At 34.6% G+C, this 15,019-nt stretch overlaps 1 protein-coding gene across 1 annotated transcript; it reads right to left on the reverse strand.

The window, feature by feature from the left end:
* Positions 1-788: 788 nt before the first annotated feature.
* LOC108855044 (6-phosphogluconate dehydrogenase, decarboxylating 3, chloroplastic) lies at positions 789-2,587 on the reverse strand. The gene has a single exon (XM_018628736.2). The coding sequence runs from the start codon at positions 2,446-2,448 to the stop codon at positions 982-984; it is 1,467 nt and encodes a 488-aa protein (XP_018484238.1). The 5' UTR covers positions 2,449-2,587; the 3' UTR covers positions 789-981.
* Between the last annotated feature and the right edge of the window lie 12,432 nt (positions 2,588-15,019).

Below are 15,019 nucleotides of genomic sequence, written 5' to 3' on the forward strand. Positions count from 1 at the left end.
ATCACATCATCTCCTCTCTCGTCATACATGGAGTTCTACTATGTAAGTACACAAAAAAAACATTTTTTGTAAGTTCACTGATGCAGAGGATGTTTCAACTGCAATGGCGAATAACCAGTTAGTTATGTTACCCTTGCGGCTCACCAGCTTAAGTGATTTGTGACTTAGGTCTAAATTATTAAAATTTAGAAATCTAACCTATAAAGTTCCATATATTTTTGATATCTGTTCGTTCAACACATTGTCTTGGTAGTTGAGATGTCGAATTTTGTGAAAGTTCGCAACATATTGTTATAGTAGGTTGACCAACAAGATTATAACCTGGTTCCAAGTTGGTGGTCTGACATCACTTGATCACTGCTCTCCAGAAATCAAAGTTGTCTGATATGGCTAGTGTTTAATGGGGTTTTCTTCTCTCAGTTATGCAAAACTCTTTTAAAATTTTAAGAGATATGATGGATACAATAATGGGCTCTTTCTCTAATTACCCAATACGTTCATTCTTTGCCTTTTTTTTTATTTTTGGGGGTTATTTTCTTGGCCAGCTCACTGGCGCCATTTCTACAAACTAATTGTCAAACTGCAAGATTCTGAAGAATCAAGTAAAGAGGAGACTTCAAATTTATCAGGAACTGAAAAAGTTCATCAGTATATCAATTTCTAAAGCAAGCTCTGTCTTCTCTCATTAACAATTTTGAAACTAACCCAACCCATCCAACCCTTTGCCTAAAAGAAACACGAACCAGAACAGAAAATCTAAAAGGAGTCTCTCAGACTACAACAACAGAGACAGAGTAAGGGCATTGCATTTCTTATTAGAACTGAACAAAATAAGCTGAAACAATTTGTTTTCAAAGGATGAAATCATGGAAACAAAGCCCTACACAACATGAAAAGCTTTCGGGAAAAATCAAACACACTGAATTCAGAATTAAGCACAAGACAAAGCGTGAGAAAGAGAGGAGGGATAACCTCAACAATCTAATTCCCCTTCCTAGCAAGCTTAGTCCATTCAGTGTGGTATGCACCAGAACGATCGGTCCTCTCATACGTATGAGCTCCAAAGAGATCCCTCTGCGCCTGAACCAGATTCGCAGGCAGTCTCGCACGCCTGTAAGTATCAAAGTAGGCAAGACTAGCGCACATCCCAGGCGTGCTTATCCCAGCAGAGATAGCCAACCCCACGACTCTCCTCCACGCAGCTTGCCTCTGAACCATCTCCTTAGCGAAATCAGGATCAACCACCAAGCTCGCCAGGTTCGGGTTCCTCTGGTAAGCTTTCTTGATCCTGTCCAAGAACACCGCCCTGATAATACACCCTCCTTTCCAGATCCGAGCCATCTCACCAAGATTCAAGTTCCACTCCTTCTCCACGCTCTTCGCCCTAAGCAGATTCATCCCCTGAGCATAACTACAGATCTTAGAAGCGTACAAAGCTTGTCTCACATCATCAATCAACCTCTTCTTATCAACCCCACTCGACGCAGAACCAACAACATCCTCCTTCAATCCAGCTTCCTCCAACACTTTAGCAGCATTCTCTCTCTCCTCCTTCAGTCCACTCAAGTACCTACAATCCAACGAAGCGGCGATCGTCGGCGCTGCCACGGAGAGCTCAGCCGCCTGCTGAACAGTCCATTTCCCGGTCCCTTTCATCCCAGTCTTATCCAAAATCTTATCAACCAACTCCCCATCACCAAACTCATCCTTAACCCTAAATATATCCGAAGTAATCTCAACAAGGAAACTCTCAAGCTCACCTCGGTTCCACTCCGTAAAAATCTCCGCCAGCTCATCATTACTCAACCCCCCAACGTTCTTCAAAACATCGTACGCCTCGGAGATGAGCTGCATATCCCCGTACTCGATCCCGTTGTGAACCATTTTAACAAAGTTCCCCGATCCGCCTTCTCCTATATAAGTCACGCAAGGACCGTCCTCCACCTGAGCGGCGACTTTCTCGAGAATGTCTTTGACATTGTTGTAGGCTTGGAAAGATCCTCCAGGCATGAGGGAGGGGCCGTTACGAGCCCCTTCCTCGCCTCCGGAGACTCCCATCCCCAAGTAGAGGAGTCCTTTCTTCTCGGCTTCTGCGATTCGCCGCTCCGTGTTCTGGTACCACTCGTTGCCGCCGTCGATGATGCAGTCGCCGGGCTCCATGTACTCGGAGAGGGCGGAGATGGTCTGGTCGACGGGGGAGCCGGCTTTGACGAGGATGATGACGGATCTGGGGCGCTGGATGGAGAGGACGAAGTCGCGGGGGGAGTATTGGCCGGAGACCGGGAGGTTGCCTTCGACGGTGGCGCGATCTAGGGTTTCGTCGACTTTGGAGGTGGTGCGGTTGTAGACGGAGATGGGGAAGCCTTTGTCGGCGATGTTCAGGGCGAGGTTTTGGCCCATGACGGCGAGACCGGCGAGACCGATGCGGGAGAGAGCGGCGGACTCCATTTGTGAGAGAGAGTTGGTAGAGAGAGAGAGGTTGGTGAGGGAGAGAGAGTGGCGGAGATATTTATAAGGGTTGAAAGTGACGGACTCGTCGATGGAGCCAAGAGACAAAGGTAGAGAGGCGACTTAACAAACTGGTGAAGAGTTGAATCTCGTTTTGTTAGGTGAAGCTGATGGACTCGCAACGGTGCCGTTTTTCTATATTACTATAATGTTGATAAACCAAATCGAATTTGGTACGATCTAAACCAAATCGAATTTGGTACGATCTAAACCAAATCGAATGAGTGATTTGGTTTGTTGAGTCTTTGACTTTGTATGATTGACCAAAGTGCATTTCTCTCATCCTACCATTGACAAACCTTACCAAAGAGTCATTTTGTAAACAAACAGCAACAACACATGCTGAGAGCAAAAAGAACAAAATTCCAAACTCAACTACTACATTAACTTATGTTGTCATAACGAAAGAGACTCTGAATTTGATGAGGCTTTCGGTGACTCCGGATGTGAGGAAAACGGTAATAGAGTAAACTTTCATATCTGTTACTGGTAATATAAATAAAAGGGCTTCCTTGTAAGATGCAGTACTCATTAAACAAATCACATTATTATCTTTTGTCTCTTTGAAAGTGTAAACTCATTTGCTTCTAAATAATTATAAGAGGCATCTTAGAGGCTTGATGAGTTATTCCCAATCTTTTTTTTTTGAATGAATTGTTGGACTTTAATATAAAATAAGAAGCGGTTAAAATAAGAAGCACCGCTTCGGACATAGACGGTTATTGTACGTGTCGATTAAAGGCATCTTTTAACTCAACATATGCCTTGATTAAAAGCACCGCTTGATTCAATATATAAGGCCATCAAGTGTACGAGGAAGGGGATGATATGATTCTGATTCATTCTTCTTCTTCTCCACGATAAATTTCTGAAGGAAAAACAGAGTATAGTTTGCTAGGGTCTCCGTACGGTGTGTTGTACGGAGATCGATAGTTGTATCCTCTAGATAGACGTCCACAAACTACATACACCATTGTAAGGGCGAAATTCTGTCTTAGGAGATTGCTCAAGCAAGCCTCTATCCAACTACGATTGATTAAGTTGTGAAAGAAATGTAATTATCTGATTTATAAGGGTTTATAAATCTAGTAATATTTATAAGAGTTTATAAAACGTGTAATCTTTATAAGCGGTTATAAATTCAAACGTATTGAGTACGTGAGATTGGTTTGCATCTGTACTTTGGATAACAGTTTAAGACAGAATCTTCTTTTGTTCTTTTCAAAGGAAGAAAGATGGATCAATCTGCTACAGTTGTGAAAAGTCACATAGAGAAGCCTTTTGTCTTCCGAGGAGTGGATTTCAAAAGATGGCAACAAAAGATGTTGTTTTATCTCACGACACTGAATCTGGCACAGTGCTTGACTTCTGAAGGACCAGAGTTACCTGTAGAAGGTGATATTCCTGATGAAATTATTAAAGCTTCAGAGGCATGGACACAAAATGAGTTTTTGTGCAAGAATTATATTCTTAACGCCTTGGATGATTCTCTCTACGATGTTTATCATATTTTCCAAACTCCAAAACAGTTGTGGGAATCATTAGAGAAGAAGTACAAGTCGGAAGTTGCAAGCGCTAAGAAGTTTATCGTGGGAAAGTTCTTAAACTTTAAGATGAGTGACACTGTTTCTGTGGTGAAACAAGTGGAAGAGATTCAAGTTATTGCTCATGAACTGAGAGATGAAAGTCTGGGGCTTAATGAAGCGTTTCTGGTTGCTTCTATTATTGAGAAATTGCCTTCAACCTGGAGGGATTTCAAGATATATCTGAAGCACATACATGAAGACATGAGTCTTGAACAACTAATTCTCAAGCTCCGCGTAGAAGAAGAAAACCGTAAGAATGAGAATTCTGAATATTCTTCTATGGAAGCAAAAGCCAATGTTGTTGAGGGAAACAACTCCAAGTTCAAGGGCTTTAAGAACAACAAGAAGGTGAAGAAGCCATTCACCTTTCCAAAGGGCGCTAACTTCAAGAAGAAGTCACAAAGTGCTTGTTGGGTATGTGGAAAGTCTGGACATAGAGCCAAAGACTGCCGACACAGAAAGGACGGACCAAACGTTGGAGACGTCAATAACGCAAATCTTGCCGAGAATCATTTTGTTGCTGTTGTTTCAGAAACAAACATGATGACAAACTCCAATGATTGGTGGATAGACACTGGTGCTACAAAGCACGTGTGTTCTGATGTGAGTATGTTCTTTACGTATGAACAAGGCTCAAGTGGTGAAAAGCTCTATATGGGAAATGCAAGCACTGCTACCATTGAAGGGAAAGGCAAAGTGATCCTGAAACTTACATCTGGAAAGGAGCTAGCACTAACAAACGTGCTTCATGTCCCTGAGATTAGGAAAAATCTAATTTCAGGTTCTCTTCTTAGCAACAAAGGGTTTAAAATTGTATTTGAATCTGATAAGGTTGTACTCACTAAAGGTGGGATGTATGTAGGGAAAGGTTATCTTAGTGATGGTCTTTTCAAACTGAATGTTGTAACTGACGTTAATAAAAACGCAGGCAAAAGCTCTGCTTCTGTTTATTTGCTTGACTCAAATGATTTATGGCATTCAAGAATGGGCCATGTTAATTATCATTCTCTATATAGAATGATGAGTTTAGGATTGTTGCCAAAGCAAAATCTTAATAATAATAATAAAAGAAGCAAATGTGAAGTATGTGTGGAATCAAAATATTCACGGCACTCTTACAAATCTGTAGAAAAGTCAAACGTATTACTTGGTTTGATACATAGTGACTTGTGTGATTTTCAATCAATTCCAAGTCGTGGAAGAAAGAATTATTATATTTCTTTTATTGATGATTACAGTAAGTTTTGCCAAATTTATTTGATTGAGACTAAAGACGAGGCTTTGAATATGTTTAAGAAATTCAAAGCAGAAGTTGAAAATCAATTAGATAAGAAAATAAAGATTCCACGATCAGATCGTGGTGGAGAATACAAATCAAAAGAATTCTCAGATTTTTGTTCTACTCATGGAATTATTCATCAAACAACGGCACCTTATACTCCAATGCAAAACGGAGTTGCCGAAAGAAAAAATAGAACTCTTAAGGAGATGATGAATTCCATGTTAAACAATTCGGGTGCACCACCGAGCTTATGGGCTGAAGCTATTCTTACAGCAAATTCAGTATTAAATAAAATCCCTCCTAAAAAGAGTGATAAAACCCCATATGAAATGTGGAAAAATAAGATTCTCTCATATAAAAATGTGAAAGTGTGGGGTTGTCTCGCTAAGGTTCAAGTACCTTTACCAAAGAGAACTACTATAGGACCAAAAACGGTTGACTGCGTTTATATTGGTCCTGCAGAAAACAGTGCTGCATACAGATTTTTGGTTCATAAATCTGAAAATGCTGAGGTCAAGGAAAAGATAATTATTGAATCAAATGAGGCTGAGTTCTTTGAAGAATTTTTTCCATACAAAGAGCCAAGAACTATAAGTGTTAAAAGAGTTCGAGAGGATAACACAAGTACCTCAAAGGTTCAAGAAGAAGAAAGTGAACCGAGAAGAAGTAAAAGAGCAAGAGCTTCTAAAGATTTTAGTAGTGATTTTATTACATACCTAAGTGAATATGAACCACAAACATATAAGGCTGCAATGGAATCTCCAGAAGCTCCTTATTGGAAAGAAGCAATTCAAAGTGAAGTGGAATCCATTTTGAGTAACCATACATGGGAATTGGTTGATTTACCTCCTGGTAATAAACTAATTGGACATAAATGGATATTTACAAAAAAGCTAAGACCAGATGGAACCATTGAGAAATATAAAGCGAGATTAGTGGCAAAAGGATTTAGCCAAAAAGAAGGTCTCGACTTCTTTGATACATATTCTCCAGTCACAAGAATTACTTCGATAAGATTGCTAATAGCAATATCAGCCATATACAATCTAGAAATTCATCAAATGGATGTTAAAACGGCATTCCTAAATGGTGAATTAGATGAAGAGATATATATGGAACAACCTGAAGGCTTTATAGTCAAAGGGAAAGAAAAGAAAGTATGTAAGCTTAAGAAATCCTTATATGGACTTAAGCAAGCGCCAAAACAGTGGCATGAGAAGTTTGATAATACAATGAAATCGTATGGATTTTCTATAAATGAATGTGACAAGTGTGTTTACATTAAGAAAACTAAAAATGATACGATCATTGTATGTTTATATGTGGATGATATGTTGATAATGGGTACAAGTACAGATATTATCAATGCCACAAAGAAGATGTTGAGTAACAATTTCGAAATGAAAGATATGGGATTGGCTGACCTAATTCTTGGAATTAGAGTTAAACGTGAGACAGATGGTTATTCACTTACTCAATCTCATTATGTGGAGAAAGTTCTAAAGAGATTTGGTCATTTTGATTATAAGCCAGTTGTTACTCCCTTTGATCCAACATGCAAACTTTCAAAGAATGAAGGTGAAAGTGTCTCTCAATTAGAGTACACACAAATAGTCGGGAGTCTCATGTACATTATGAATTGTACGAGACCAGATTTGGCTTACTCATTGAGTTGATTAAGTCGATATTCGAGTAATCCAAATAGAGAACATTGGAATGCTTTAGTTAGAGTATTAAGATATTTAAAGCATACAATCAATTATGGTTTGTACTTCACGAAATTTCCTCCTGTTTTAGAAGGATATAGTGATGCAAATTGGATTTCAGGCAGCACAGACAGTAAATCTACAAGTGGTTATGTGTTTACAATTGGTGGTGGTGCTGTGTCTTGGAAATCATCTAAACAAACGTGTATTGCACGTTCTACAATGGAATCCGAATTTATCGCACTAGATAAAGCTGCGGAAGAAGCTGAATGGCTTAGAAATTTTATTGAAGATATTCCTCTATGGCCAAAACCCGTAACTGCACTATGTATTCATTGTGACAGTATGGCTGCTTTAAATAGAGGGAAAAATAAAATTTACAATGGCAAGTCAAGACATATAAGGCGTAGACATGCTTCAATACGACAGTTACTTTCCAATGGGGTGATAGCATTGGATTATATTAGATCAAAGGAAAATTTGGCTGATCCTTTGACTAAAGGCCTACCTAAAGAGCAAGTCGTATTCACTTCGAGGGGAATGGGTCTCAAGCCAACACAATGAGTCATCACTTGATGGAAACCTAACCTAGCAACATTGGAGATCCCATGGTCTAGGTTCAATAGGCAAACTAGTTGAGGAAGACTCAAGACTGTATTTTACACATTTCTCATTCCTACGAAATAACAATGTGTATCCATTGATGATTAAGGGTTGAATAAATTTATTCTTAATAATGTTAATATCTTTTATAAAAGAGAGATAGAATGGAGTATCTTTAATTAATGTTACCTATATGAGAGTGGTGTCGGGTCGCACCTATGAGAATTGATATGGCTAAATTCTCTAGAGCTCTCATGAAGCTAGGATATGTTCGGACCAAAATGAACACAACCGTATAAACTAGAAATGAGCTGGAAAAATATGTGTTTCTCTTATTGTTTTGGTTTACTATAAAATGTGGATAATTCAAGACTATAGTTCATTACCTACAAGTAAATCCGATAAGTTGTTACTAGGAAAGGTTCAAGTCCAAAAGACACCTTTTCCGATGCATATCGATTCTACTTTCTCAGAATTATTTGAACTTATTTTCTATTCAAATGTGGGGTATTGTTGAGTTTGAATAGAAAATGTGGGGTATTGTTGGACTTTAATATAAAATAAGAAGCGGTTAAAATAAGAAGCACCGCTTCGGACATAGACGGTTATTGTACGTGTCGATTAAAGGCATCTTTTAACTCAACATATGCCTTGATTAAAAGCACCGCTTTATTCAATATATAAGGCCATCAAGTGTACGAGGAAGGGGATGATATGATTCTGATTCATTCTTCTTCTTCTCCACAATAAATTTCTGAAGGAAAAACAGAGTATAGTTTGCTAGGGTCTCCGTACGGTGTGTTGTACGGAGATCGATAGTTGTATCCTCTAGATAGACGTCCACAAACTACATACACCATTGTAGGGGCGAAATTCTGTCTTAGGAGATTGCTCAAGCAAGCCTCTATCCAACTACGATTGATTAAGTTGTGAAAGAAAGGTAATTATCTGATTTATAAGGGTTTATAAATCTAGTAATATTTATAAGAGTTTATAAAACGTGTAATCTTTATAAGCGGTTATAAATTCAAACGTATTGAGTAGGTGAGATTGGTTTGCATCTGTACTTTGGATAACATGAATATTCCCAATCTTTTCACATTTTGAATACCTATTACCGTTTTATCTATATTACTAAAATATTGACAAACCAAACCGAGTTTGCCTTTGTATCATTGACCAACCAAAGTACATTTCTCTCATCCTATCAGAGACAAACCTTACCAAAGAGTCACTCTGAAAGCAAACAACAACAAATGCTGAAGCAAAACGAACAAAACCGTTTTCAAAATGGTCAAGAAGAATTTCACAGTCTATTGGCTTCTAATGGTGCCTTTATGGATCAAGAATTACATCAAGTTATGTCGAACATACAGACAGAGACTCTAAGTTTGAGGATTTCAACGTCCAGAAACTCCGGAGGTGAGGAAATATAAACACTATACATTCAAAATAACCGCACTTTTACAATAATTAATAACAAAGATATATGAAAATGTTCAAAATATATATGATTTGAAGAAAAATGCTTAACACTAATGAAAGCCTTTAGTCAAAAACAAAATGCTTAACACTAATTGTAAACAAAGTTAAACTGATTATACACATGTATCTCATATCATATTTAATAATGTATATTTGACTATCATCATTTTACCATCCACCAATTTTTCTAAAAAATATACTAAAAATATTAAGTGACTAAAATGATATTATACAAAAAATAGTTGACTTGACTATTTTTATCATAAATAGTGAGAGATAAAAATATCTTTTATCTTTTATAAAAGAGAGATAGAATGGAGTATCTTTAATTAATGTTACCTATATGAGAGTGGTGTCGGGTCGCACCTATGAGAATTGATATGGCTAAATTCTCTAGAGCTCTCATGAAGCTAGGATATGTTCGGACCAAAATGAACACAACCGTATAAACTAGAAATGAGCTGGAAAAATATGTGTTTCTCTTATTGTTTTGGTTTACTATAAAATGTGGATAATTCAAGACTATAGTTCATTACCTACAAGTAAATCCGATAAGTTGTTACTAGGAAAGGTTCAAGTCCAAAAGACACCTTTTCCGATGCATATCGATTCTACTTTCTCAGAATTATTTGAACTTATTTTCTATTCAAATGTGGGGTATTGTTGAGTTTGAATAGAAAATGTGGGGTATTGTTGGACTTTAATATAAAATAAGAAGCGGTTAAAATAAGAAGCACCGCTTCGGACATAGACGGTTATTGTACGTGTCGATTAAAGGCATCTTTTAACTCAACATATGCCTTGATTAAAAGCACCGCTTTATTCAATATATAAGGCCATCAAGTGTACGAGGAAGGGGATGATATGATTCTGATTCATTCTTCTTCTTCTCCACAATAAATTTCTGAAGGAAAAACAGAGTATAGTTTGCTAGGGTCTCCGTACGGTGTGTTGTACGGAGATCGATAGTTGTATCCTCTAGATAGACGTCCACAAACTACATACACCATTGTAGGGGCGAAATTCTGTCTTAGGAGATTGCTCAAGCAAGCCTCTATCCAACTACGATTGATTAAGTTGTGAAAGAAAGGTAATTATCTGATTTATAAGGGTTTATAAATCTAGTAATATTTATAAGAGTTTATAAAACGTGTAATCTTTATAAGCGGTTATAAATTCAAACGTATTGAGTAGGTGAGATTGGTTTGCATCTGTACTTTGGATAACATGAATATTCCCAATCTTTTCACATTTTGAATACCTATTACCGTTTTATCTATATTACTAAAATATTGACAAACCAAACCGAGTTTGCCTTTGTATCATTGACCAACCAAAGTACATTTCTCTCATCCTATCAGAGACAAACCTTACCAAAGAGTCACTCTGAAAGCAAACAACAACAAATGCTGAAGCAAAACGAACAAAACCGTTTTCAAAATGGTCAAGAAGAATTTCACAGTCTATTGGCTTCTAATGGTGCCTTTATGGATCAAGAATTACATCAAGTTATGTCGAACATACAGACAGAGACTCTAAGTTTGAGGATTTCAACGTCCAGAAACTCCGGAGGTGAGGAAATATAAACACTATACATTCAAAATAACCGCACTTTTACAATAATTAATAACAAAGATATATGAAAATGTTCAAAATATATATGATTTGAAGAAAAATGCTTAACACTAATGAAAGCCTTTAGTCAAAAACAAAATGCTTAACACTAATTGTAAACAAAGTTAAACTGATTATACACATGTATCTCATATCATATTTAATAATGTATATTTGACTATCATCATTTTACCATCCACCAATTTTTCTAAAAAATATACTAAAAATATTAAGTGACTAAAATGATATTATACAAAAAATAGTTGACTTGACTATTTTTATCATAAGATTAAAATAGGAATTTGAGTAATTTTGGAAATCTGATAAACTGTTAGAAACAAGAAAAATAACTAAAACTTCTCTATTAAAAGAGAAGTACAACATTTAACTCCCATGAAAGGTTATATTTGGTCCATTTCATAAATTACATATATTTGATAATATATTAATATATTAAATATACAAAATTTCTAAAGAAAATCTTAATAATTATAAGGATATTAATAATAAATAAACTAACTGTAAATTTAAATTCTAGTTTAGTTATAACAAAATTTGTTGAGAAAAAAATAAAAAAAACTTCTTACTAAAAATTTTAATTTTTAAAAAATATTAATGCACTGATTAATTTGGTAGTTAGTAATATAATATTATTATAAATTAATGTTAAATAAAATTTTATTATAACAAGAAAAATAAAATCATATCCTATTTTATAAATTTATAATTATATTACATATTATATTAAAATAGAAGTAATATATGAATTAAGAATAAAATATATTAAATTGCTCATTTAACATTTAAAATAATTTTATTTAAATAAAATATCATTCACCTTTAAAAAGATTAAAGTTTTTAAATTATTTAAAAAATTTATACATAAGAATTTCTTTAACATATGTTTAATTTTTATATATTCAACTATATATTAGTATGTAATAATAATTAATAACAAAGTAAACTGTTTAAAACAAATTATTATATATTAATCATATCGAATAAGAAATATTGCCTATAAGACAATAAAATTATGCAATATAACACTTAAAGGTAAGTCATATGTTTAAAATATTTTAAAATGAAAGTTATCCGCGCAAGGACGTGCGGTCAAAGTCTAATTTCTAATTAAAATATATACCAATAATGGAAAACTTGGTCAAAGTTTGCTTCTATGGAATTCAAGAAACCAATGAATTATATATATACTAAAATCTATATGATATTCTATATCACAGCCCTCTCAAGCTCAAGTATAATCAGTTTTAAGAATCTTTGATTTATTAAAAGTAATGAATCTCTTTTTAAAAATTTCATTTTTTGTATTTGCTTTGTGTTTTGGGTCTAGTGAAGCAATTACGTGCCATAAAAATACCTTGGTTTTTCAAAATAGCCTACTTCACTCTCAAAGTACTCTCGATGTCCATTGCAAATCAAAAGACAATGATCTTGGCGATCACTCTGTGAAATTTAAAGGGCCTGCATATAATTTTAGTTTTCATGATAATGTCATTTTCACTACAGAATTCGATTGTGAACTGTACTGGAATAGAGACAATCTGATACATCATCAAACCTTTACAGCATATATAGGTGCTGACATTTACAGATGTGGTGCACTATATACATGGAACGCACGAGATGATGGTGTCTACTTATCAAAAGATCGTAAGCCTGAAAAATTCATGTATGGCTGGATTATACAATAATGTTGATGACGCTATAAGTTCTTATTTCATCTTATGAATAAAAACAAGCTTCTTTTTAACCTAATAAAAAAATAAGCTATGTTCTCTGTTTTTGTTTGGTTTTAGAATATACACCAAAATTATATAATTAATTATCTTTATCTGTTTTTAGTTTTCAAAAATCTCACCTAAAGTTCATTTATTAACTTGGTCCAAATACATCACACAAAATCTGTAATCAAAATTGTTGACTATGATATTCAACATATTTCTATTTAATTTACCAAAATACGCTTTAGATCATTGATACAACCATTTATTATTTTCTCTAATATCTTTCATTTCTTTCTTTTCCCTCTCAAATCATTGATTTTTGCAACCAAATCTTCGTTTTCATTCTCTATATTTTCGCTTCTGAATCAATCAAAGGATACTGGATCATTGCATCAACATTAACTCTGATGGTTATTCAAATATGGTGGTGAAGAATAACAACGGCAGACTAGTAAATGCATGTTTCCATATCAAAAAAGATGAGGAGATGACGAAAATGGTTTGCCAACAACATAAAGTGATAAGTAATAAGAAGATGGGCTGGCGAATGTATGTCGTCATGTCTGGAATAGAGGAAAAAATATGAAATAGTCGACTATATTATATGCAGTGAAATAAATCTATAGTATAGTATATGTCATTTAGTGGAGATATTTATGTAAAGTTATTATACTATTTAAGATATAGTCTTTATTTTACATATATTTCTATACTATTTCTTTGAAAAAGAACAATTTATTATGCTTTTAAATTTGATATTTTTTTCTTTATTATTTTGTGTAATTTCTCGTAATACAAAATTTATTTCATTCGATTAACATTCTCTTTACTGGAAATATGGTCATTGATAAATTCATTATTGACACTTTTAATATCACAAGTGTATTTTACTTTTCATTTTAAGATAGTATGCATGAATATTAAAAAATATATATATGATTTTTATTTATTTTTTATTTTAGTTAAGATATTATGAATATATATTATATTTTATATTTGAGTTTACTGTTTATTAATTAGGGTTTAATGTTTAATATTTAGGGGTTTCTGGTCGGGTTTAGTAATTTGGGGTAGGGTATGGAGTTGGAGTTTTTTTTTTAACGCTTTGTTTTATTGATGATGATTTGCATCTATCTAAACTATTAAAACTGAAGTACAAAGAAGAATTGACCCTGATTTTTCCTAAACATTTACGAAGAATGCCACTGAGTTAATAATTAAAAATAAACCTAAATTAATTTAGTCTAATTAAATCTAGGTTTAGCCGGATACTTCTCTAACCAAACTCTTCTCCTTCGTCTTCTGTTTGCCCTCATCACTCTGGTAATGGGCTACTCGAAATTAGGGATCCTGATGGTTGATATCACGATTCTATACTCAAACTCTCTTCTCCTTTCGTCTTCATCTCATCAGATTAGTTAGAGGTCCTTAAGGTTTATAGGCTTCTTCTGCGATTTAGGGTTAGGTGGCTAAGAATTTAAAGTAGGTTTGTCTAGATTAGCTTGAATCTTCTCGTAGTTATTACGTTTTGGGTTTGGGGTGAAGCTAAAGTTTGATCTGATCAAGAATTTAAGAAACAAGATCTTAGCATTAATATGTATGAAATTACGAGAGATTGCTATGTTTAGTTTTCTTACATTTATAGTTTCTTCCTTGATGATTTTGTTATTACCAATGGACACAAGAATTTGGTTTTGATTATCTGCTATTCAGTTTTGCTGATTTTCCTGACTGAGATTTTTTTTGATCTTTAGATCTTTTACAAGTTTATCAGAAGCTTGGTGCCAAAGAAGTTCAAGACTGATTGGTAGGGAACATCTTTTCTTTTCTTTTTTTTATAAACTAGAATTGGCCCGCCCTTCGGGCGGGATATGTTTCACTATGTAATACCAATTATAATTTTGTCTTACTAAGGTAGTATGGCTGACTATAGGTTGCTGTTGTGCGATAGACGTTATAAATAGAAACTGATAAGTATGAGCCGGATCAGAGAAGATTAATTTTTTTGTAATGCCATATTAATATGAAACAGATAAGTATGAGCCGGATCAGAGAAGATTACTTATTTAGTGATTACCAGCTAAACACAAATTCTGAATTTAAGGAAATAATCCAAACTGGATTTAGGAAGCTGTTAAAGGACTCATCTTAGAAGAAGACACATGAGGAATACAGGAACGTTCATTGTCACCAAATTTTCTATTTATAACAAAGCTTTGAACTTTCCAAAAGGAATCCAGGCTCTCTGTAACATCTAAACAAAGCTAAAGCTAAGGCATGAACAATCAGAATAAGCAGGGAGATCATGTATCCAAAGACGTATAACGTAACATTCTCAAAGAAATTTGGTGATCCTTAGTTTCTGTGTTGGTTTTTTTTTTTTTTTTTTTTTTTTTTATGAAAGAGGTTGTCATCTTAGAAGCTTGTATCTGGTTGGAAGCCTGATTGTTGTCGTCGGGACCCTTTTGTATCTCAGTGTGAAGGTCACTGTGA

Source organism: Raphanus sativus, chromosome 4, assembly GCF_000801105.2.
Source record: "Raphanus sativus cultivar WK10039 chromosome 4, ASM80110v3, whole genome shotgun sequence".
Classification (NCBI taxonomy): Eukaryota; Viridiplantae; Streptophyta; class Magnoliopsida; order Brassicales; family Brassicaceae; genus Raphanus; species Raphanus sativus.

Bases quoted from the DNA above. Each gene is read 5' to 3' on its own strand.
- LOC108855044 (XM_018628736.2), bottom strand. From the start codon at position 2,448: ATGGAGTCCGCCGCTCTCTCCCGCATCGGTCTCGCCGGTCTCGCCGTC.